This window comes from Macrobrachium rosenbergii, chromosome 49 (genome assembly GCF_040412425.1).
Source record: "Macrobrachium rosenbergii isolate ZJJX-2024 chromosome 49, ASM4041242v1, whole genome shotgun sequence".
Taxonomy (NCBI): Eukaryota; Metazoa; Arthropoda; class Malacostraca; order Decapoda; family Palaemonidae; genus Macrobrachium; species Macrobrachium rosenbergii.
The window spans coordinates 11,492,698-11,516,690 of NC_089789.1; the positions used below are offsets into that span (position 1 = coordinate 11,492,698).

The 23,993-nt window shown below is 40.8% G+C and overlaps 1 protein-coding gene across 1 annotated transcript in view; it reads left to right on the forward strand.

Moving 5' to 3' along the window:
* The first annotated feature begins 942 nt into the window (after window positions 1-942).
* The window catches only part of LOC136832387 (uncharacterized), a 28,409-nt gene continuing 5,358 nt past the window's right edge, over window positions 943-23,993 (forward strand). Inside the window, exons 1-2 of the mRNA XM_067093295.1 lie at window positions 943-1,081; window positions 23,410-23,636. Of these exons, the coding sequence (XP_066949396.1) occupies window positions 1,021-1,081; window positions 23,410-23,636 (288 nt within the window). The 5' untranslated portion in view covers window positions 943-1,020. The remainder of the gene's footprint in view (window positions 1,082-23,409; window positions 23,637-23,993) is intronic.

A 23,993-nucleotide genomic window follows, 5' to 3' on the forward strand; every position in this document is an offset into this window, starting at 1 on the left:
CAATAAGTTGTAGGTCCCGTTGCTAGGTAACCAGTTGGTTCTTAGCCACGTAAACTAAACCTAATCCTTCGGGCCAGCCCTAGGAGAGCTGTTAACCAACTCAGTGGTCTGGTTAAACTAAGATATACTTAACTTTTTTCAACAATAGGCCTACCCGCTGCTGACCCCCGACTACATATTGAGTAGACACGTCCATCAACATCAATCTACTCCTACCCGAAGCCGTGATCATACCCAGCTGGAACTGGGAGAAACGTTGGCGAAATAATTGTATACTTTAATTGACAAATATATACATAGAAGAAAACTCTATGGATTATGTCCTCCATATTTAAATAGACGGATATATGGAATCCCTGAATTTCGACTATTTCCCTCCTGAAGATGAATAACATCAGAGCGTTTCTCGCCCGATGCAGTAGCAGAGGAAAAGCAATAATTAGAAAAATTAGGAGACTCTATCAAAATTAAATGCAGCTGATGCAGCAATAATATTATTATTATTATTATTATTATTATTATTATTATTATTATTATTATTATTATTATTATTTACAAAAACCTCTTTATCAAATGATTCACTAAAATGGTGAAGAAATCCACAATAAGAAAAGTGGAAACACACACATACATACACACACACACACACACACACACACACACATATATATATATATATATACACATATACATATACAGTATATATTATGTATATATGTACATATATTTACAATTATATCATTGAGGATTTCTTCACCAATAATAATAATAATAATAATAATAATAATAATAATAATAATAATAATAATAATTTGTATGCTTGCACTTAATCTTACTGATAAGAAATTCCGCTCCCATGATATCGTATAAGTCAAGACAGGAAATCCGTCTAGATAGGTCAAAGTTCAATTTGGCAATTGTCAGTCACTTCGTGTTCAGGATGTGGTGATACTTTGTGTGTAGAGCCTTTAAAATTTCTACAGTCTCTTTTCTTAACGCAGCCCACTACTGTCTGGAACTATGGGGAAAACAGTGATGCTTCTCGTGGGATTCGCTGTGGCCTTGGCTTCTGCTGAATCAGGTATCTACTTAATCTACTTATAATAAGAATTAAATCTAGCAATCCTGAATTGGTCATCTTTAGATGTTTAGTATTTTTGAACCAGTGAATCAAAAGACACGGTCTTTATCATATTTCTGAATTAACATAAACATTAAATCTAATAATCGTCAGGTGGTCTTCTTTACACCTTTAGTGATTTTGAACCAGTGATTCAAAAGCCCCGGTTTTCACTGAAACTGAGGAAACTTCATTATTTATACCAGAGAGTACGTACTCCCAAAATACCTACTATTCATTTGGAGCAAATATATGAACGAATATAGTCTAAATAAAAATGGAATTAGCGTGCACCGCATGTGAAGATATTTAGGAGACTGTAATTTAGTTCATGATGATATAGATTTTTCCTCGCTGGTAAAAAACGGTGGTCGTTTATATATATATATATATATATATATATATATATATATATATATATATATATATATATATATATATATATATATATATAGTTATATGGGTCATTCGGCGGATGAGTTTAATATTTACTGTGATTTATACAGCCTTGCTTTACCTAAGACCCACGTAATCCCACCAATTAATGCTAAAAGTTATCCAAAAAGACAGATAATTAATCTAATGGTATGTCATATAATCGACTTCATAAAGGGGATATGGTTTCACTAGGATTCTTTAGTCAGTGACTGAGAAGAGAGAAACTTAAAACAGAAACAAAGGGAGATATAACAGAAGAACGGCAAGTAATTGTCATCTTCAGACTTACCTTCTCATAGAGCAATTGTGCGCACTTGCATCTGACACCCGGGGTCTGTTGAATTGATCCTCGTTGGTTCCACTAAATTATAAAGACAAATATAGAAGGGAGTGAGAGTTACACCACTTGTATGCTCACTGCTCGTGACCGCTCGACTGGCTGACCTGGGGTTGAAAGTGTGGGTCGTGGCTTGTAAACAACCTCCCCCGCTTTGTAGCGGGTGGGTAGCCTGAAAGATAACAACACACGCCAGTACGGAGTTTTGGGCAAAAGGGAGCTTAAGGGATACCCTAACTAAAGGTGGCCCTAGTGAAACCTTCTCTGTGGGATAGGTCCCTAAACTAAACTTATTATCCTTGGAAGACGGTTGGTTGGTTTGGACCACCACAACTATCTCTCGGATCCCCTACTGCCCTGTTGTACACAGAGAAAGCTTTTTGGTGATTCCCTTTCTTTGGTTTTTTCTCTTTTTTGGCTATACTTCTACTAAACCAAAGCAGAGAGGTCGAACAGCATATAATATTTGTAATAACTCCCCCTTTAAAAGGCCTTCACTCCCTTTCAGGCGTGAAGGTCTGTACTAAGCAAGCTGTTCGCCTTGATTACTTTACTCTTTTCCCCTGAACAGATTTGTCCCTTGCAACCCAACTAGCTAAAGATCTACCTGACTCTAGAAAGGGATATGAGCTTTTAATCATTTACTTCTACAGACTCCTAACACTACTTAAAGGTGCTTACTGTTATTTATGTGCTGCCTCTAATGATCGTGATATTCAGACCTAACCAAATGGTACATTCAATGATATCTCCTATGAAATAATGTATTAGAGCATGGCCGTAGCACCAACGTAAAGGAAAATGAACTAGCTAAGTTACAATCTTACTAGCTAAGTTAGTATCTTACAAGTATGCAATGTCTTACACTATAATTTGCAGTCACAGTAAAAAGAATATAACCTATGTTCTGTAAATGAGGTTTGCCTCATGTGATATATGCTTGCCTCCACTGAGGCATTATGCCATGCGTGTCATAAGCTCAGTGGCTCTATTCACAATAGTTAGGATGACTGGCTGCAATTACAATATACTTTACATGGTGACTGCTGCTTATTGTAAGGTGTAAGTGACAAGGTTACTGCTACTATGTACTCAATCTGATCTAGGCTGTTAGTATGATAGAGATCACGCTGGCTACCTCCTCTGGGCAGGAGCCAGGATCACTCTGAGATGGAAAGGCACTGTGCCAAGAGGGCATGAGTGCCAGGATGAGCTCATGGCTCTGGCAACTACTTGGCTCTCTTCTGCCCCTTCTTCTTCTTCAGGTTCCTGCAAGGCCTATCGATGGCAGTCCTAGGGGGTGATGATGGCACCGACTCTGGGGAAAGGCCAGAGGGGCTAGCGGGTGCAAAGTCAGGGGTAACCTCAGAAGCTACGGGAGGGCTCCCTACTCCGGCTGCTGCGACAACCGGAGCAAGAGCGGTTTCGACTTCTGCATCCGGGGAGGCCAGTTCCTGGTCTCCCAGAGAAGGTGTAGCAGGTTGATCCACCAGGGGTTCATCCTCTGGGGATGGATTTGGTGAGGAACAAGTGTCTGGTGCCGGAGGCTCACATGTTGCTAGGATTAGTGCCATGATGGATCCTGGATCTCCCAGAGGGGGATCTGCCTTATGATCTGGATCTGGCACAGGGTCCTCGTTGAGTGGTGTCTCAGACAGATGGAGCGTGGCACTGCTCATCACTCACAAGTGGCACTGGCAGCGACTGAGGGTCAGGCATGCCTGACGAGGGGTCCGGAAGTGCAATACCTCGCGGATGGCGTGAGTTGGGCTGAGACAGAAATTCCTGCCCCAGCTGGAGGTCCGAGCCTCTTGGAGAATGTTGATCGGGAGCGACTGTTGGGCGTTGCTTATTTGGGCAGCCCTCCCAGAGAGGACTAGGCCAAGGACTGTTGTGTGTGTGCCTCTTCCGCTGACAATTTCAGTGGATGGAAGGTGTTTCCTCTTCTTGGGGCGGTACGCCAGTCAAAGTGGCTGTGGCCCGAGATGGTGCTCCTACAGTCGGGGCCTCCGTGGAGGAAGTAGTGTGGCTGTGAAGTGGCGCTGGGGAAGGGCTTCCCCAGAGGAGGTCCTGACTAAACAGGAAATCCACTCTAGGCTGAATTCCACCCACCACGCCAAGGTTGTGGGGTAATGTGCCCCAAGGAGTCGTGATCTGGAGCCTGACTGAGGGAATGGTTGTGGTGTGGCCCTCTATCCATTTCATCTCCCATCGATTTTACCTGTCAACCGTGGTACTGGCTGGCACTTGGGCCCTGGAAATCAGGCTAACGTCTGCTGCAGTGTCTGCCATGACTGGAAGGGCCACGGGCAGGCAAGAACCATTAAGGGGTGCCACTGAGATGAACTGGGTGCCCAGCCTCTCGGGGTGAAGTATCTTCTGCGGCCTGGCCAGGGAGAATGAGGGGCTAATTAAGTTGGCGAACTTGGTGGCTGGGGCATGATTTGGACAGGCTGGATGTCCAGCACTATAGTGGCCGGCAGCACCACAGGAATGGCACAGGCCCTTTGTCGGGGCTCGGTGACCTGTGGTGACTGTTGGTGGAGAGGGATGAGTGGACGTGGAGGGAGAGGAGTTCTGGTTGTTGGTAGGGGGCTGCTTATTGTTGCCCAACTTGTAGTGGCACTCAGCTTCAGTGTGCCCCAACTTCTTACAGTGGATGCACGTAGGCTTGCTAGGCAGTCCGTTTTTCGGGTGAGTCGAGCCTGAGAGGTACCCAGGTGGCACTATGCGTCGTTGAGATGTGCTGTGGGACAGGTTGTAGGCTTCCCATGAATTGGCTATATGGCAGGCTTCCATAAGGGTGGTGGGCTGCTTATCACTGAGATACACAGCAAGGGGCCCAAGCACACATTGGAAAAGATCCTCCAGAATGGTCCGAGTGAACAGGTACTCGAATGTAGTGCACGACAAGGAGTCGAACCAGTGGGCACCAGACTGGGTCTTGTGACTTGGCAAGACCTCGGAACCACTGTTTCCATTTCTCCGGGGTTATTTCGTAGGCCTTCGTTATGACCCTAAGCACTTCGACTATGTCACCTCTCTGACTCTTCTCCAGTGAGCGACGGGCTGCCTTAGCTTTTACTTTCATGTGCTTGGCAAGTACTAAGGCCCTCTCTGTCTCGGTGGTGTTGTAGTTGTCAAAGAGCGCCTCTATTTCCTCCAACCATACTTCTGACTCTTCCTTAGTTCACTTGGAGACGAGGGAATTAATGCTCAAGATCGGAGCATTTGGTGCAGCAGGTGTGGGGTTGGAGGCTTGTTGGATAGCCATAGCTTCAGCATTTTCCTTTCGAGCCTTCTCCAACTAGAGCTTCTTTTCTTTGAGAGCTAGCCCACTCTCCTTGAGAGCTTACTTGCTTGCCTTGAGAGCTCGCTCACTTTCCTTGAGGGCTAATTCATGATGTCTTCTCCGTTCTTCTCTTGCATCTTCCAGCTGCCTCTGCTCTTCATACCTCCTCTGTTCGGCTTCATAATTCCGCCGTTCCAGTCTTCCTTCCTTCTCTTGCTTGGCCAAGTCATCCAGCTATTCCTTGACCCACTTGATGAGTTCTGATCCCATGAGACCTGCCTCCTTCTCCAAATCCATGAAGGTTCTGTAATTGTCTGTCGCCATGGCTCTGGTAGGTAAGGGCATCTGTTTGGGTTGACTGGAAATACTTGGGCGGTGAGGAAGTGTCCCTCAGATTTGGGTGACACTTCAGTGGTGTGGCACCTTTTCAATAAGGTGGCATTGTGGCTGAGTGTGCCGTGCAAATGTCACACTGATGGCACTCTGTGTCTCTATGTACAGGTGCAGGTTATGTGGTCACAAAAGGACTTTTCTTTTCCTTCGGTGTTTACTTTTTCTTTTTTTTTTTCTTTGGTGGCACTATGGTGCCAGTGCGTTCCTAGGAATCAACACTTGACCTGAGTCCAACTAATTGTGCTAAGAGGAAGATGCACTCTGCCCAAGCAGTGTAACTAATAAGTAGGAGAAAAAGGGAAAGTAAGTAGAAAGAGATAGGTAAGCTATTCAGTTTGTGACATTGCCATGCTTACTATGGGGCCGTTTGGGATACAAAGGAATGGACCCTTGGCATCCTCACTGGCCTGAATTACGTTAAAGTAAAAGGCAAATTATGAAATTAACACTGTTACCGTTGCTTTGCGATATTAATGGCAAGGAAATTTTATATGATTCCACACTAGGGAAAGTAATTTTCTTCATAACGCTCAGTCGTGGCCCTTCTCTGTAGAGCTGAACGGTTGCTGTTTTGCAAGAAATCCTATGGACTTGTGTAAATGTGTCCATCCTATCCTATGAGAGAAGTACTAGGCACATGTCCTCCCAGTACTGTCATGCAATAGCTAACTAGTTCAAAGATTAATATCATGAATTAATCATTGGCTGGTGACTAGCAAAATATTAATTCTCAACTTGGTAACTTACACGGCTAGCCTGGCTCCATCCAAGTGCAGTAGTGTTCCCTTAAATTTTGTAAATTATAACTACTCTCATTTAATGCACACTTTCCTAACTACACTAATTCTTATAACAATGGTATTCTTACTATTACTTACCTTGGCCTGTATCCTTGTTTGGGAGAATTTAGCATGAAATTAATATGATCTGACTTTTTATCTTTGAATTAATTTGTAGTTAATTTGATTCCAAGTTCTTAATCTCTGTGAATTAATTAGACATTGTGGCAAGATCGACCACTGTTACGTGGGTCATTTGGCGGATGAGTTTAATTGTTAATTACTGTGATTTATACAGCCTTGCTTTACCTAAGACCCATGTGATCCCATCAATTAAGGCTAAAAGTTACCCAAAAAGACAGATAATTAACGTAATTAGATTTGGTCGCCAGCTGGAACTAGGGTACTGAATATTTTGATTTACTCTGGAACAAATGAGTTACATAAACCCCATTGATCAACCACCTAGTCCAACAAAGAAAATTAATGAAAAGTAAGGAAAGCTATGTGAGCCAATAACAGCTTTCCATTCGTTCCCCTTCAAACACAGTAATATTTCCCCCACTTTGGAGTGTGATGCAACAGCTGAGTCGCTCTAGTTACACTCTTATAATCGGTTCTCTAGAATATTACAGCTATTCCTCCTCCAAACAAGGGTATGATCAGGTTCCAAGGCGTGCTGACTGTTACTTAACCGTGTCCTCTCACTAATCCTTAATTACTGCAAGGGGTGTATATTAAATCGAAAATATTATGTTAACACCATGGAGGATAATTTATGCAGTTTCACTAGGCAACACTAATGGTACTTCATGTAATCGACTTCATAAATGGATATGGTTTCACTAGGATTCTTTAGTCAATGACTGAGAAGAGAGAAACTTAAAACAGAAATACAGTGGGAGAGATAGAAGAACGGCGAGTAATTGTCATCTTCAGACTTACCTTATCATAGAGCAATTGTGCGCACTTGCATCTGACGCCTGGGGTCTGTTGAATCGATCCTCGTCGGTTCCACTAAGTTATAAAGACAAAGGTAGAAGGGAGCGAGAGCGACACCATTTGTACGCTCACTGCTTGTTACCAATGGACTGGCTGACCTAGGGTCGAAAACGTGGGTCGTGGCTTGTAAACAACCTCCCCCACCACGCCTTTGTAGCGGGTGGGTAGCCTGAAAGATAACAAAAACTTGCCAGGACAGAGTTTTTGGCAAAAGGGAGCTTAAGGGATACCCTAAATAGAAGTGGCCCTAGTGAAACCTTCTCAGTGGGGTAAGTCCCGGAAGACGGTTGGTGGGTCTGGATCACCACAACAATCTCTCGGCTCCCCTACCGCCCTGTTGTACACAGAGGAAGCTTTTAGGTGCTTCTCTTTCTTTGGTATTTTTCTCTGTCTTGGTTATACTTCTACTAAATCAAAGCAGAGAGGTCGAACAGCATATAATATTTGCAATATTATATATATTGTCAAGGATATACATCCCTCCCTCCTGTAGATTTCCGTGCATTATATAATTTTGAAAAAATCTGCTATTCATTTGACTGTCGGGCCAGGAAATTTGGCAGGCGACGGATGGAAACAAGCATAGTTTGAACTCGATCAGGGCTGTTAGTACCAGTGTGTAGCAGTGGGGGGGGGGAACACCACCCTTATCGCCTGACCCTGGGAGACAATAGGCACTCCCTTTTTCACCCCCATCACGCGATGGGGAAGCATTTAGGTATGGGGAAGGTCAAATAGGCCATTTAAAGCTAGGGACCAGGTAGGATTTTAATCTTAAAGCACCTAATTCTAAGTGTGCTTTTCCTATGCCCTCTTTGCTGGTTCTCTTGACATATTTGCAGGGATGTCGGACTAACGCTGAGGCCCCACAAGACACAGCTGGCTTTGGGAAATCAGAAGCTTTCTCATCGCGAAACCAGGCAGGTCTATCACCCTACTCTCCTCTGTTTACGCTGGTTGAACTACCATCGACGGACAGCCGAGATGACTGTTGGCGCCACAATTTTCAGACAAGGTTTGTCCATCGCAAATTGTCAGTAAACCAGCCCTTCCCCCTTTTACTGAAACTCCTTAAAATTCCATTTCTTTAAACTTTAACTCCTTCCTCCACAAAGCAATCCTCCTTTGTTCGAGTCTTGCCTGCCTCCCATATCTCGCCATTAATGTGCCTTGAATTTAAGTAAAGATCCCGTGATGATTATCAATTATCCCTCCCCCAGTGCAATTTAAGGGCAAATTTAGGCTAAGCAATACCAATGTTAAATTTACTCTTTGTGTGAGTGCGACCACATGTTCATTGTTAGAGCCCATGCAGCTACGATTCCCATATTTTGCCTACGTGATCTCCTTATAATTATCTGCTGGGCTTCGTAGTGGTTAATATTTAATTGTGTAAAGTATCCCCATTTATAAGGGGGATTCCATTTCCTTCTGTGTGTTTCCATGGTTAATCTGGGACCTCGAGACAAGCTGCCTGATCACACTCCTTGCTCCATTATTTAGTCTGCCACCCCAAAATCCTGAAAATTCCTGGTCGCAGTCGATATCAAGTCCATTGTGGCTCGAAAATGTTTATATGAATTATTTTCCCATCCTGGAGTTCAATCTGTTTGCATCATCTAACTGAGACTATTTTGTGTAATCAGGCAAGACTAACTATTATTATTATCACATTGGATTAATTGTATTGCACGTTGGCCCCCTTATTAATCAGCTTGCTTGTTGCCAATCACTGCATTATTGTTCCATGTGTCCTATTAGTGAGTCTGCCCATCAGTTATCATGTCGTATTGTTTGTCTCCTTGTTTCATTGCTAAAGTCTCTGTAAATAAACCCCTGTAAATTTGTAAAAGAATCCTGATTCCATGGCGACCTTTCTCATTCAATTGCAAATCCAGGAAAATCTAAGGTAAGTTTTCAAATAACTTTTCCTTTTGTTCATAAGCTGGGCTTTCTTCGTTCCGTGGCAGCATCAATATAAACCTTGTTTCAATTTCTCCCCAACCAAGACACTCCAGTTTTATGACAATATATATATATATATATATATATATATATATATATATATATATATATATATATATATATATATATATATGACTATGAAATATTTCTGTTAAAACGGAAATCCATCTAACAATGCGAGCCCATAAAAACGCAAAAAGAAAGTTATCGATATATTTCAGAGACAGTTTGGTTTCTGATATATAGCAATAACGTTCTACCTTTCGGCGTTTTCATGGGCCCCTATTATTATAATTATTATTATTATTATTATTATTATTATTATTTTTATTATATACATACACACACACACACACACACACATTATATATATATATATATATATATATATATATATATATATATATATATATATATATATATATATATATATATATAGTTTAGTTACATATAATTACTAATAGGACCTCACGGAAACTGGAAGGTATATACTGAGATATTTATTCAATAAAAGTTACAAGCTTTCCAGGACTGTTAGTCTTGGAAAGCTTAGATACCATCCAGTTTCCTTGAGGTCCTTAGTAAATAGTAATTGTATTAACGCACAGATAATTTTGTAAGTGATAAAGTTATTTATATATATATAAATATATATATATATATATATATATATATATATATATATATATATATAAATATAAATATATATATACATATATATATGTATATGTATGTATATATATGTATATATATATATATATACATAGATGTAAAACATTCAGGATTTTCAAGGATTCTCGTGGAAACCTGATCCATACCATTATTTGTAATTTTTGTATTAATAATAACACCAGTTATTCTTGCGCTTTCCTTTACAAGTCTCCAATTATCATTGTATGTGAGACACACACACACACACACACACACACACACACACACACATATATATATATATATATATATATATATATATATATATATATATATATATATATATATATATATATATATATATATATATATATATATATACAATCCAGACATCGGAGGGCACTATAGTAGGCAGGAGAAGGCCGCAGTAACACATACAGATCCAGTACATACTTTTATTGTCGACGCTTTTCTTGACCCGAGGTCACATCATCAGGACATCTACACTTATACGTAAAAAGGGGCACTCAACATACGTAATTAAAAGTAAACATACACAAAACATAAGAACCACTTAAACAATCACACTTAAATACATTTACACATTAAAATACCAATAAAAGAAAACTTAAAATGAATAAAAAAAACTGAACTTAATAAAAAGGAATTTAAAATAAACTTAAAAGGGAGAGCAGAAGGCACACCTCTCAATGTGACCGAGGAAAACACACTAAAAGAACACAGCCAAAAAGCAGAAGAAGGAGGTGGACAAATATAAACAAAGAATCAAGTCATGATACGAACAGGGGAACAGCCGATGATTGGCAATTTAACGTCGGTACAATTCTTTTGATATTCAGACTTTCCAAGAGAAGCAGCTCTCCAGCTTGGCTAATTATTTTGAAGTTGTCGTATTTTACTGATGTCTTGCAACCTCTAGCGTGGGATCTTATATCTGAAAGTTCGGGATTAGACAATCTGCAACCCGTACGATAACTCACGCCCATGTGAGAATCGGCCCTGACCTTGAGGAGACGCCGAGTCGAACCAACGTAATTCCCGGAACTACATCCGGGGCACTTGTACTCATATACGACGCCCGACGTCATCAAGGGACAGAGCCGATCCCTGAAGGGAAACAAAGAACTAATAGTTTTAGGATTTTTGGGTATTAATTTAATGTTAAGAGCACCAATATGTTTTTGAATAAATTTAGCAAACTGTTTGGCAAAATTTTGATTGTTAGGTAAAAAACGGAAGCTTGCATATACAGTATAGTAAGTTTGGGTACATTACATTTAGGCATTAAGGGTGCAAGTTTTTTTATCGTGAACTTTCTTAATAACCTTAAGTACTGGACGGGCAGGGAAACAGTTGTTATGAAAGTACTGCTTAAGAAAGAGGATTTCAGAATGAAAAGAAAGCCAATTAGATGTAAGAAATAGAGCCCGATGTACTAAGGTATGAACAGAGTTAATTTTAAAATTTATAAAGCAAAAACTATAGAAATTGGAGCCGAGCCCGGTGGATGTATTTTTCCTAAAAATAGTCGTATTAAAATTATCATTATCTTTAGTAACTAAAACATCAAGGAAAGCCAACTCACTGTCTTCTTTCCTTTCAATAGTAAAATTAATAATATTGTGAAAGTTTTTGGCTAGGTTTAAAAATCTATCAGCATCATACTCATTTTTCAGTAGAACGAATGTGTCATCTTTTTACCTGGCGTAAAATAAGGGACAGAAGGACAAGGGGCACTCCATCATGTGCTCCTCCAGGGAGCACACGAAAATATTGGCAAAGGTGGGGCCGAGACCCTATCGCCATCCCATCGATCTGTTTAAAAGTTGCTTATTGAAAACAAAGGCCGTGTCCATTACGGCCAATTCTAAGAGTGTTTTAAAAGATTCATAATTAAAATTATAATATATAAATTAGGAGTGGGGAACGATTTCGTTAAAATAAGAGCAATGGTCTCCCTCACAGGAACGTTAGTAAAGAGGGATTCAACATCTAAACTGACCATATACAAAATCTGAACCTTGTTTGAGGACTTTCGTTTTAAAATCTTCGAGTTTCTTAAGGTATATTCATTACGGGTCAACGGCTCCAATAAAGGTACGAGAAACTTAGCAAGCTTGTAGTTGGGAGTATTGTAGGAGGCTAGGATAGGGCGGAGGGGAACCCCTTGTTTGTGGATCTTAGGCAGGCCGTACAGGATACCAAATGAAGATCCGCTGGAAAAAAGATCATCATAAATTTTCTCATTGATTATACCTTGCGTTTTGAGAGACCGTAAAAACCTATTAAATCTATCTTCTATCCGGTAAATTTCTTGATAGTTGGGTTGTCCAATTTTAGTGAATTTGGTGGGATTATCGAGTATAGTGTTCATTTTATTTAAATCGTCAGTTTTACCTAAAATAAATAACCTTCTACCCTTATCCGTCGAAGTACTACAATATCTTCACGTTTTGACATATTCTTAAGTAGTTCATAATCCTGTTCGTAGTATGACTCGATTATTTGTTTATATCTGTCCGCCTCCTTCTTCTGCTTTTATGCTGTGTTCTCTTAGTGTGTTTTCCTCTTTCACCCTGAGAGGTGCGCCTTCTGCTCTCCCTTTTAAGTTTATTTTAAATTCCTTTTTATTACGTTCAGTTTTTTATTAAGTTCATTTTAAGTTTTCTTTTATTAGTTTTTTAATGTGTAAATGTATTTAAGTGTGACTGTTTAAGGTTAACGGATTTTCCATTTTAACTTTCTTATGTTTTGTGTATGTTTACTTTTAATTATGTATGCTGAATGCCCCTTTTACATTATAATTGTAGATGTCCTGATGATGTGACAACGGTCAAGAAAAGCGTCTACAATAAATGTAACTACTGGATCTGTATGTGTTCCTGGCAATGAACCTCTGTGCATACACACTCATTCTCTCTCTCTCTCTCTCTCTCTCTCTCTCTCTCTCTCTCTCTCTCTCTCTCTCTCTCTCTCTCTCTCTCTCTCTCAGGTCTACAGTGAAACAAGCATTACCAAAAATAACTTATTTGACAAAAATCTAACATAATTGGATTGCAAGAAAAAAAAAGTGAAATACTGGATTGCAAGAAAAAAAAGGTGAAATAAAATCGAATATTAATGTTCAAAAATTGATCACACATATTACAGTCCATCATATTCAACTAATTATTCTCCCTAAATACTTTTCCCACAATAGGTCAAAATAAGTCAAGTTCAGTATATTCCCAATGAGTACAATTTAACATCATCTTCAGCAAAACATCTGGAGAAGTCAAATAAAGCCCTTGTTAAACAAATGCATGAAAATAAAGGTATGGGAATTCCTCCCATGTTACTTACAAAGTACACACAATGTAATAAATGCCTGACATAAATGAGATATATGTTAAATGAAAAGAACAATGTACAATTCTGGAAATCTAAAATGTTTCCTACCTCCAAACAGCAATGTTCACGATTCTTAATTGACAGGTCTCAAACCACAAAGTCTTCACCGAAGACTTCTAACGATATTCGGAGTTGATCTTCAAATGACAGTTTGTTTGATAACTAATCCCTTAACACCCTGGGACTCCACCCAAAAGAAACGCTCGTAATAACGAATTCACCGGAACCTGGACATTTCCGGCGAATGAACTCACAAAGTCTTATTGCTAGGCAGGGATGTTCTCATGTCTCAAGAATATACGATGCATTTAACACGTATTCAATTTTCAAAATCAGGATGCGTGCCAGACGTCAGCTAAGCATTCATTCGAGGTTCTCCACAATGCCTTCAGCCACACTTATTAATCAAACATCTACTGCGTATTGTAATTCATAAAACACTTGTCACCTATGAGCTTTTCAGTCCACCCTCAAAGAAAACGGGCTCACAGAGGGAACAGGATAACAGCGTCAAGCATGCTCCATGACGTTACAAAATCATCACCATCCACTAATGAAAGCTTCTCCTGTCTTCTTGATGTAACGACAAAGCAACAGAACTCACCCTTAATTAGACCCCATTACAAGTAACTAATAAAAAAAACCAAAGTAACACTCACATAACCTTCTCACGACATGGGCAACACGGTATGTAGCTAACCTGAAAAGTAACACAATACACTTCTCGATCTTTCCAATGCACTCACTAACACTCGCCACTCAAGTTCCCAATGCCACTGACTTGATAAACAGTGCGTGCTCATCTCCCTGTAAAAATTCCCTGAGCCAGCAAAGAGGCATGTAAACCAACCCAAAAGGCACATCCTAATTCCTACAAATCCCAATTTCCACTAAGATAATTCTCTTCGAAGCATACCTAAACACTAAAATATACCAAAGTGTAGTTCCCGATGACCACCAAAAATCTGTTACACAGTCGAGAGTCAATCTCATTGCTTACCTTTTTCTAAAAAGTCTAGAAGTCCCATCTATGGGTAGCTTGATAGTGGCAGCATCAAAAAGGCTACTGGCAATGCACATCTGTACATACACACACTCATTCTCTCTCTCTCTCTCTCTCTCTCTCTCTCAGGTTTACAGTGAAACAAGCATTACCCAAGATAGTTTATTTAACAAAAATCTAACATAAGTGGATTGCAAGAAAGAACAACATGAAATAAAATGGAATACAAATGTTCACCAAATGATCAAACATATTACAGTCCATCATATTTAACTAATTAATCTTCCTAAGTAATTTCCCACAATAGGTCAAAATAAGTCAAAGTTCAGTGTATTCCCAATGAGTAAATTTTATCCTTTACTTCAGCGAAACATTCGAAGAAGTCCAATGAAACCCTTGTTAAACATATGCATAAAAATAAAGGTATGGGAATTCCTCCCATGGTACTTATAAAGTACACATAATATAATAAATGCCTGACGTAAATGAGATATATGTTAAATGAAAAGAACAATCTACAGTTTTGGAAATCTAAAACGTTTCCTACCTCCAAACAGCAATGTTAACAATTCTGAATCGATGGGTCTCGAACCACAGAGTCTTCACTGACGACTTCTAACGATATTTGGTGTTGATCTTCGAATGACAATTTGTTTGATAACTAATCCTTTCACACCCTGGGGCCCCACCCGAAAGAAATGCGCGTACTAAACAAATCCACCGGAACCTGGACATTTCCAGCGAACGAACTCACAAAGTCTTACCACTAAGCAGGGATGTTCTCACGTCTCACGAATATCTGACGTATTTAATACGTATACAATTTTCATAATCAGGATGCATGCCAGACATCAGCAAAGCATCCTCTCAAGGTTCTCCAAAGTGCCTTTAGCCACACTTATTAATCAAACATCTACTGTGTACTGTAATTCATAAAATACTTGTGACCTATGAGCTTTTCATATATATGTATATATACATACATACACATACACACACACACACATATATATTGTATATATATATATATATATATATATATATATATATATATATATATATATATATATATATATATATTATATATTTTTATATATTTTATGAACCACATCTTGGTTCATCAGGTTCTATCATCAATTACAGAGAAATGGACTGGAAAGACTGGCAGAAGCCGAGACAACCATGGGGAAAGGGGAACAACAAAACCAGCAAAATAACCTTAAAACTAGTTTATTAACATTAAGTAATATACATATTTACAATTGAGTCAAGTCTGGCGTAAATCAATAAATAAATACACAACACCAAACAACCAAAGAGTCAGTCAAATAACAAAAATGTAGCAAAATTAGTTACTTTAAAATAAAACATTACCATACAAGCAAAAAGTAACAAACACCACATAAAAGTGAACTACATTTCAGCTACATCAAACAATAATAAATACAGACAGCATAATGATAAGTGAAATCAATTAACATAGATAATGGTATAACCAAAAATACAAATAACAGAGATCAATAAAGCAGCACAAATAATGAAAATTATCATAAATACCAATTCACTCATAACAATGAATTCATAAATATCTGTAATAATTATTCATAATCCTCCTACAGTACAAAACTGAACATCTACCCAGAGATGTCAAGACCACTAACAAGGGTCACAGAGGATGACCATCAAAGGTCGTCAAGGATGACCATCAAACAACTGCCGTGAAGTCGTCAAAACCGCCCCATGATGGTAAACAGGAACATCTCCACGAAGCACAGACGTTCACAGCAGAGTCGATGCGACAGCCAAAATGCCGTCCCAGAGGAATGCCTCCTCTCCACTGATGACCTGGGTTAGTCATCAACTCATCCTCGAACTCGAACGAAGTTCACATCCTCGCATACTGTAGGGGCCAACAGGTTACAACTAACTGCTGTCCAACGAGTCCATGCTGCTAGGCTGTCTAGACCCTGACTCGATGATTACCCAAACTTGACTGTCGCTACCAGAGCGAAGACAATAGACGTAAACTCTATACTAAAAATAAGTACCACCGGGAAAAGGAGTGCACTTTCAACAAGGGAACAACCGTTCCATAGAAAACAGGCACTAGCCTCACAATATATATATATATATATATATATATATATATATATATATATATATTGTACAGTAGGATGACTAAACTTGATCAAGCTATTGTACAAATATTTATATCTATGTACATATATATATATATATATATATATATATATATATATATATATATATATATATATATATATATATATATATATATATATATATATATTATTATAAAATTTACAAGAAGTAACTGCACAGCACGCCTCCCCCTCCTAATCTGCCCTTTGTTTATTGAGAGTAGAGTCGTCGCCGCATGGCCAGTCGTAGTTGACCTAGATATCAGAGCAAAGTTATCAACATTTCGATCTGCCCTTCTTCTTACCTGGAACAGATATTGAGATAAAACAGGGTAAAAAGGCAAAGATACGAGACTGAATGCCGCTCCCTCAAGCAGCTTAGCCCAACTAAGCTGCTTAAAACAACCTTTCTAAAGGCAAATTAAGCCGCTGAATTGTCTGTCTGCAGGATACCTTGGAAGAGGCAACCGATCTTTGACCACCTTGCAAATGACACATCGTTTGCACACGGCCCCAGTTATCAGCAGAAGTTTGCACACATCCACGACACGGCCGCAGCCTTAAAAGGGAAAGGCAAGAGATCTGTTAGCAGTTAGTTGTGTGAGGAGCAGTAGACGTGCAGTGGTAGTAGAAGTACGGTAGCCATACACGTGGGCGAGTGATACATTTGCTGAGAGACTTCTTCCCCCCTGTCCAACTCCAGACGACAGTCATCCTCGAGGGACAGTGTGCATCGTCAGTGTGATCGTCCCTCGTCATCCTTCGCTAGAATCCCGCTTCCCCTAAGGTAAAGTGCGGGTAAAGACTTTTCAGTCACGACAGTTTGCCCTTTAGAAAGTTATTGGAGTGCCAGTATTTCACCTCTGTCCTTATGCCAGTTTATCCAGTGCAGTTTCCAGTGTCCTGTGTTCAAGTGTAAAGTGGTCATTCATTCCTCGAGCCCTTGGTACCCTCAATGCAGACTCGAGTCCTATTCTGTGTTATACTTTCCTTTACTGGCGTGTAATGTGTAAATCTCTCTTGCAGAGGGACCTATTCGCAGCGGACTCATCTTGGACTGTGCCTTGCCCTTAGTCAAGACTCCAGTAGAAGGATCTTCAGGCGTTGCAAGCCCTTTAACAATTTACTTACCCATTTTCCCTTCTAATGCTTTCTTTTGTAAATGTAATTCCTTAAGTTATCCCAACTGTTTGCATAACATTTCCTTATGAAGTAGAGCCTTCACCTCATAAAGTCATCCCCTGTTCTTTGCTTTTTATGATTTCCCTTTACGCAAGTCAGAACTCCAAGGCCAATTAAATAAAGTTTCTGTTGCTGGCCTGTAAAAATACCATAAGCCCAGGGAAATACGTAAAAATGGCGACCTTCCCATAGATCTCGTTTAGCAGTTGCAGTTTCCCTCTATCGTTGCTTTGTTGCATTTGCAACTCGCCAGATCAGCTATTAGCAAAGCTAAGTTGGGTGTGAGACAAATTCCGAACCTGTTACCACGAGCACAGACCAAGAGAGTTCCACGTAAGTAATGTGTTTATTTTAGCAAAATTTTTTTTACAATCGTGACTGTTCCTAGGAATTAGGAATAGGGACACATGTATTCACTGAGAGAAGAGACCCGCCATATTAGATTCGTTAATGCATGCCTTTCAGGATAGGTAGTTAGGAAATAACCAGTGCTAACCATTCTTTACTTTGAGGAATAGTGCGAAATTCCTCTGTGTTAAAATCTTTGCCATTCCTCTCTTAAAATCTTTGCCATATTTTTTGCTTCGAGGAATAGCGCAAAATTCCTCCGTGTTAAATTTTACTTTGCATTTCGGATTAGCGAATTATTTAGGCGTGAATAAATTCCCACATGGGACAAGACGAAATCAGCTCGCACTGCTCTCTCTCAGAATAGCTAGAATTTAAACTAGGTGTTAGGAAAGTGAAATCTGAACTCCGCTTCTAGGGAAATTACGAGGTAATTTTTACTGTTATCCTCTCATCCCGGGAAATTCCCCGGAGTCCCAGACGATCTATAAATAGACGGGTTCATTCACACAGAATCTAAAAATAACTCCGGTGCGTGTCAGCCGACCTTCACCGCCCCCTGCCCGCGTGTGTACCCTCCCGAGTAGTTTGTTATTTTAGAACTGTCCCTACTTGAGCCACTCTCAGCAAAATTTTTTTGGGGGGGGTTTTATCCCGTTAGTAATTTCTAAGTCCAAAGGGACAAATCGTATTTTCAAGTCTTACGAGACCAACCCAATTTCTCAGTCGTAAGGGACGGATCACAATTCAAGTCTTAAGAGACTCCACTAAAAATTCAACATCGCACGAGGCGAGAATTTCTAATTCCTATGGGAAACCCAAATTCCAAGCCTTAAGAGACTCCACTAAAAATTTTACGTCGCACGAGGCGAGAATTTCTAATTCCTATGGGAAAACCAAATTCCTAGTCTTAAGGGACTCCACTAATAATTCTACGTCGCACGAGGCGAGAATTTCTGATTTCTGGGGGAAAACCAAAATCAAGTCCTTTTGAGACCTTATATTAGTGTATTTCACACACATCTAAGCCCTTACGGAACTGATCACTCCAGTTCGTTAGAACATGCCTTGATTTCACGCTACAGCCGGCCAAGTCCGAGCGTGACATAAAATCCAGTTACATCTTCCGAGATGCATATTAAAATTCGTTCGCCACGAACAACCACGTCTTACTTAGACATATTAAATCTTAACAAAGTCTCCTCAGACTTACTGATCAATTGTGTTATTCAGACAGATCCGTTCCCCTTCAGTCTGAACAATTGAGTGTTTCAGATTCCTGCAATTGAGTCTTTTCAGACAACCTGAGTCTCCTCAGACATATTTGATTTGCTAGAGGGTCCAGTCCATATAACCATTATTTCAAGATGGCTACTGCCAGAGCCCAACAAAATGAGGACTTCAAATTCTACATGTCCGCTGGAAAGGACATGGGACTATCGGGGCAAGCTCTGAGAGACTGGGTTCAAGAGAGAGTGGACGATGCCAAGGTGGAGAGGGAGCTAGAAAGGCACGAGTGAGAGAAAGAAAGAATCGCCCAAGAGAAAAGAGAGGAGCTAGAACGGCAGGAGCGAGAGAGAGAACAGGAGGAGAGGGAGAAAGAACGGCAGGAGCGAGAGCGGCAGCGCACCCATGACCTCCAGATGTTAGAACGACAGAACACCACCCTCCACCTCTTGCAGCGGGAATGAGTGCCCTCAGCCAAGCTCACTTGTTCATGCCAAAACGGACAGAGGCTGAACTGAAGTATGGCTTGAGAGGGCCGAACGAGTCCTGGAGTGCTGCAACCTCTCCCCCAAGGAACTCAACCTTGTTCTCACTAAATTCCTGGGAGGGAAAGCACTTGTTGCCTACCACACCCTTTCAGCAGAGGATAGGGGAAACTGGGAAGCCTTACGCCAAGCGGTACGAAGGCGTACGAGATTACCAACAAGCGGTGGAGGAGACGTTGGAGAGAGCAGCCACGAGAAGCGGGCCAGACTTGGTCCAATTGGGCGTACCATTCTAAGCAGGCATTACCAAAATGGCTCGTGTCCGAAGGAGCCACTAGTGCTGCCAAGGTACTCGAGAAATTTAAATTTGAGCATTTCCTGCGCTACACCCCTCCTGCCACTCATGTAGCAGAAAAAGCCCCAGCAACACTCACCGAGTGTTGCCGGATAGCAGACATGTGGGAGACTCACCACCCTCAGGAAGGATCCATGGGGTGGAAGATAAATCCCCCGCCCCTCCTCGGAGGATCAAATTCCCATAAGAATGGGAACTAAGGCAAGCCCCTGACTTGTCATCATTGCAAAAAGACGGGGCACTCAACTGATCAGTGCTGGACCAAGCAAACAGTGCCTCTTTCTCCCAGAAAACCACCTAAGACCTCGCCTGCGCCCTCCACAGGGGCAGCACGGAAGGACTTTAGCCAAACCTTTTGCACAGCGTGCAAGGTTTATGGCCATTCTCCCTCATGGGCGAAATTCCCTAACAATAATAAATCAAATGCTCCTGCCGTCACCTTGGCCGTCACGATTTCCAAGTCCTTGGGCCCTCCCGCCAAAGGTCCCATATATGTGGCCCCTCCCTGAGGCAGCTACCCCGCGTGCCGAGTCAAGGCATTCAATGACTCTGGTGCACAAATCTCCCTCATATGAAGGGACAGAGTTCCCTATGGAGCTATCATCAATAGACGAAAACTCGTCACGATCGAGGGAGCAAATCAATTTAAAATGATACTCCCCAGAGTCCAATTGGGAGTCACGAGACCTCATCACTCAAAAATTTACAATCTTGCAGTAGCAAGCCATCTTCCCGGAGGCCATGACGTCATCCTGGGACAGGACTTTCAGTCCCCACAGAAATCACGACAATGGAAGGGTACACATTCCCCAACTCATTCCTGAGGCACGAGAAATCCTCCACTGCCTGTTCCCCAGTCAAGACTGGAGCCCCCTGGGTACCATAAGGACGTGAAGTTCCTACCAGTGCCACCTGAGTATGATGTACAGTGGCCCCCTTGATCGATTCCCGATCCAATTCCAGTGCCAGGGCCCCAATCAGATCTCCCTCCCGGAGATGTCAAATCCCTGCCAGTGCCACTTGCATGCACCGAGCAGTGCCAAGCTCCATCCGTCCTGACCAACAAGCACAAGAAACCTATGATAGTGCCTGACCCTGCCTTAGTGCCAGCGCCAGAGCACAACCCCAATCTCCATTCAAGGGATCCAACTCAGGACCCCCTCTCTTCTCCCGGCCTGGCACCGCTACCAGCGCCGGTAAGAGAGACAGTTCCTCTGGACCACAGCGGAAGCTCACCTAAAGGTGCAGCCTCGCAACCCGTGCCTGAGCTGGTCATTGATACCTGCAAGTCATCCACGCCCCCGCCGACCATTACCACTCTCTTGTTGCCCACCTCAGATACTCGCTAATACTCTCGCTCGCCCACAACTGTCAAAATCCCTAGTGTAAGTTGTCAGCCGTCAACTGTCGAGTTGGCGATGCATTGAACTAATAATATTAGCTATGCAATCACCAATGCAAATTATGTATTGTCATTGCAATATCACATAAAGGGGATGTCATTTACAAAAATAACGCTGCGTTATCATTTACACCGCCTCTTCAAGGCATACTAACCCCATGCCTTGTTTATTTAGAATTAAAGAACTTATGTAAATTAATTCTTAAATTTTGTTACCTGCCTCAAAATTTTGTCCTCGTAACCTTAAAGTAATGTACACCGTAAATTTGAAGAAATTAATGTGCCATGTTAAAGTAGTTTAATATTAATGTGTTAGAAGTATATAAAGTAAAGCTTCTTTCCATTTTTGTGTGGAGACAAAGTACAGTAAAAGCTTTTCCATTTCTTGTTGGGAGAAGAGTAAAGCAGCTGTGCCGACTTCTTGAGTATCAACATACAAGCCCGAATGAAGGCTCATATGTTATCTTCCATGGGGAGCTATTATAATTTACAATAAGTAGCTGCACAGCGCACCTCCCCCCCCAACTTAATTTGCCCTTTGTTTATTGAGAGTAGAGTCATCGCTGCATGGCTGGTCATAGTTGACCTAGATATCAGAGCAAAGTTATCAACATTTCGCTCTGCCCTTCTTTTTACCTGGAACAGGTATTGAGATGACACGGGGTAAAAAGGCAAAGCCCAAGGCTTAGCCCAACTAAGCTGCTTAAAACAACCTTTCTATAGGCAAATTAAGCCGCTGAATTGTCTGTCCGCAGGATACCGCAGGATACCTGGGAAGAGGCAACTGATCGCTGACCACCTGGCAAATGACACATCGTTTGCACACGACCCCAGTTATCGGCAGAAGTTTGCACATGGACATGACACGGCCACAGCCTTAAAAGAGAAAGACAAGAGATCTGTTAGCAGTTAGTCGTGTGAGGAGCAGTAGACGTGCAGTGGCAGTAGAAGTAAGGTAGCCAAACACGCTGGCGAGTGATACATTTGCTGAAAGACCTTCTTCCCCCCTGTCCGACTCCAGACGACAGTCATCCTCAAGGGACAGTGTGCATCGTCAGTATGATCGTCCCTCGTCATCCTTCGCTAGAGATCCGCTTCCCCTAAGGTAAAGTGCGAGTAAATACTTTTCAGTCACGACAGTTTGCCCTTTAGAAAGTTATTGGAGTGCCAGTATTTCACCTCTGTCCTTGTGCCAGTTTATCCAGTGCGATTTCCAGTGTCCTGTGTTCAAGTGTAAATTGGTCATTCATTCCTCGAGCCCTTGGCACCCTCAGTGCAGACTTGAGTCCTATTCTGTGTTATACTTTCCTTTACTGGCGTGTAATGTGTAAATCTCTCTTGCAGAGGGACCTATTCGCAGCGGACTCATATCGGACTGTGCCTTGCCCTTAGTCAAGACTCCAGTAGAAGGATCTTCAGGCGTTGCAAGCCCTTTAACAATTTACTTACCCATTTTCCCTTCTAATGCTTTCTTTTGTAAATATAATTCCTTAAGTTTTCCCAAGTGTTTACGTAATATTTCCTTATGAAGTACAGCCTTCACCTCCTAAAATCATCCTCTGTTCTTTGTTTTTTATGATTTCCCTTTACGCAAGTCAGAACTCCAAGGCCAATTAAAGTTTCCGTTGCTGGCCTGTAAAAATACCATAAACCCAGGGAAATACATAAATATATAATATATATATATATATATATATATATATATATATATATATATATATATATATATATATATATATATATATATATATATATATATATATATACATACACACACATATATAAACATTTGTACAATAGCATGACAAAACTAATTTTATGCAATCTACCACAAGTCTCCAACATTTTTGTGCCCTCCAGATTACAATTTCTTGATCTCTGAAGACAAAGAAGTCCTGAACTTCACTCTGAGCGACAACAGGGTAACTTTCCTAGCATTTTGGACCAGTTACAGAAATGCCAAAATCATCATTGAATTGAGGTGGAACTTAGTACCAGGCAGCGAAGAACAAGCTTTCTTTAGCAGACCTTATCAACCGTTCCCTGAAGAAATGTGGCATTTCACTGAGATCTGGATGAAAAATTCGGTGAGTGACTAAATTCTACGGCCTCGAAAGTTTTACGAAATCTTTTCTGCCGAACACAAAATCTTCATTTTCTCTTCCTCATAATTCACAAATGGAATTCAGTACATTTCTAGGCACCACCTACACAATCACATCTTTCCTTCGTGTATTCACACATTACAAAGAAATCAAGATTTCTTTAGTTGCATACATATCAAAGGTGATAAAAGGCACATCTTAACTTGGTGAACAGAGCATGTGGTCATTAATACACATTTAAAACAGACATGTAAATAGCTATGGTTAGTTTTAAATGTGATTTAATGACCACATGTTCTTTCATCAAGTAAAATAAAGTGATCATGGCTATTTGCATGT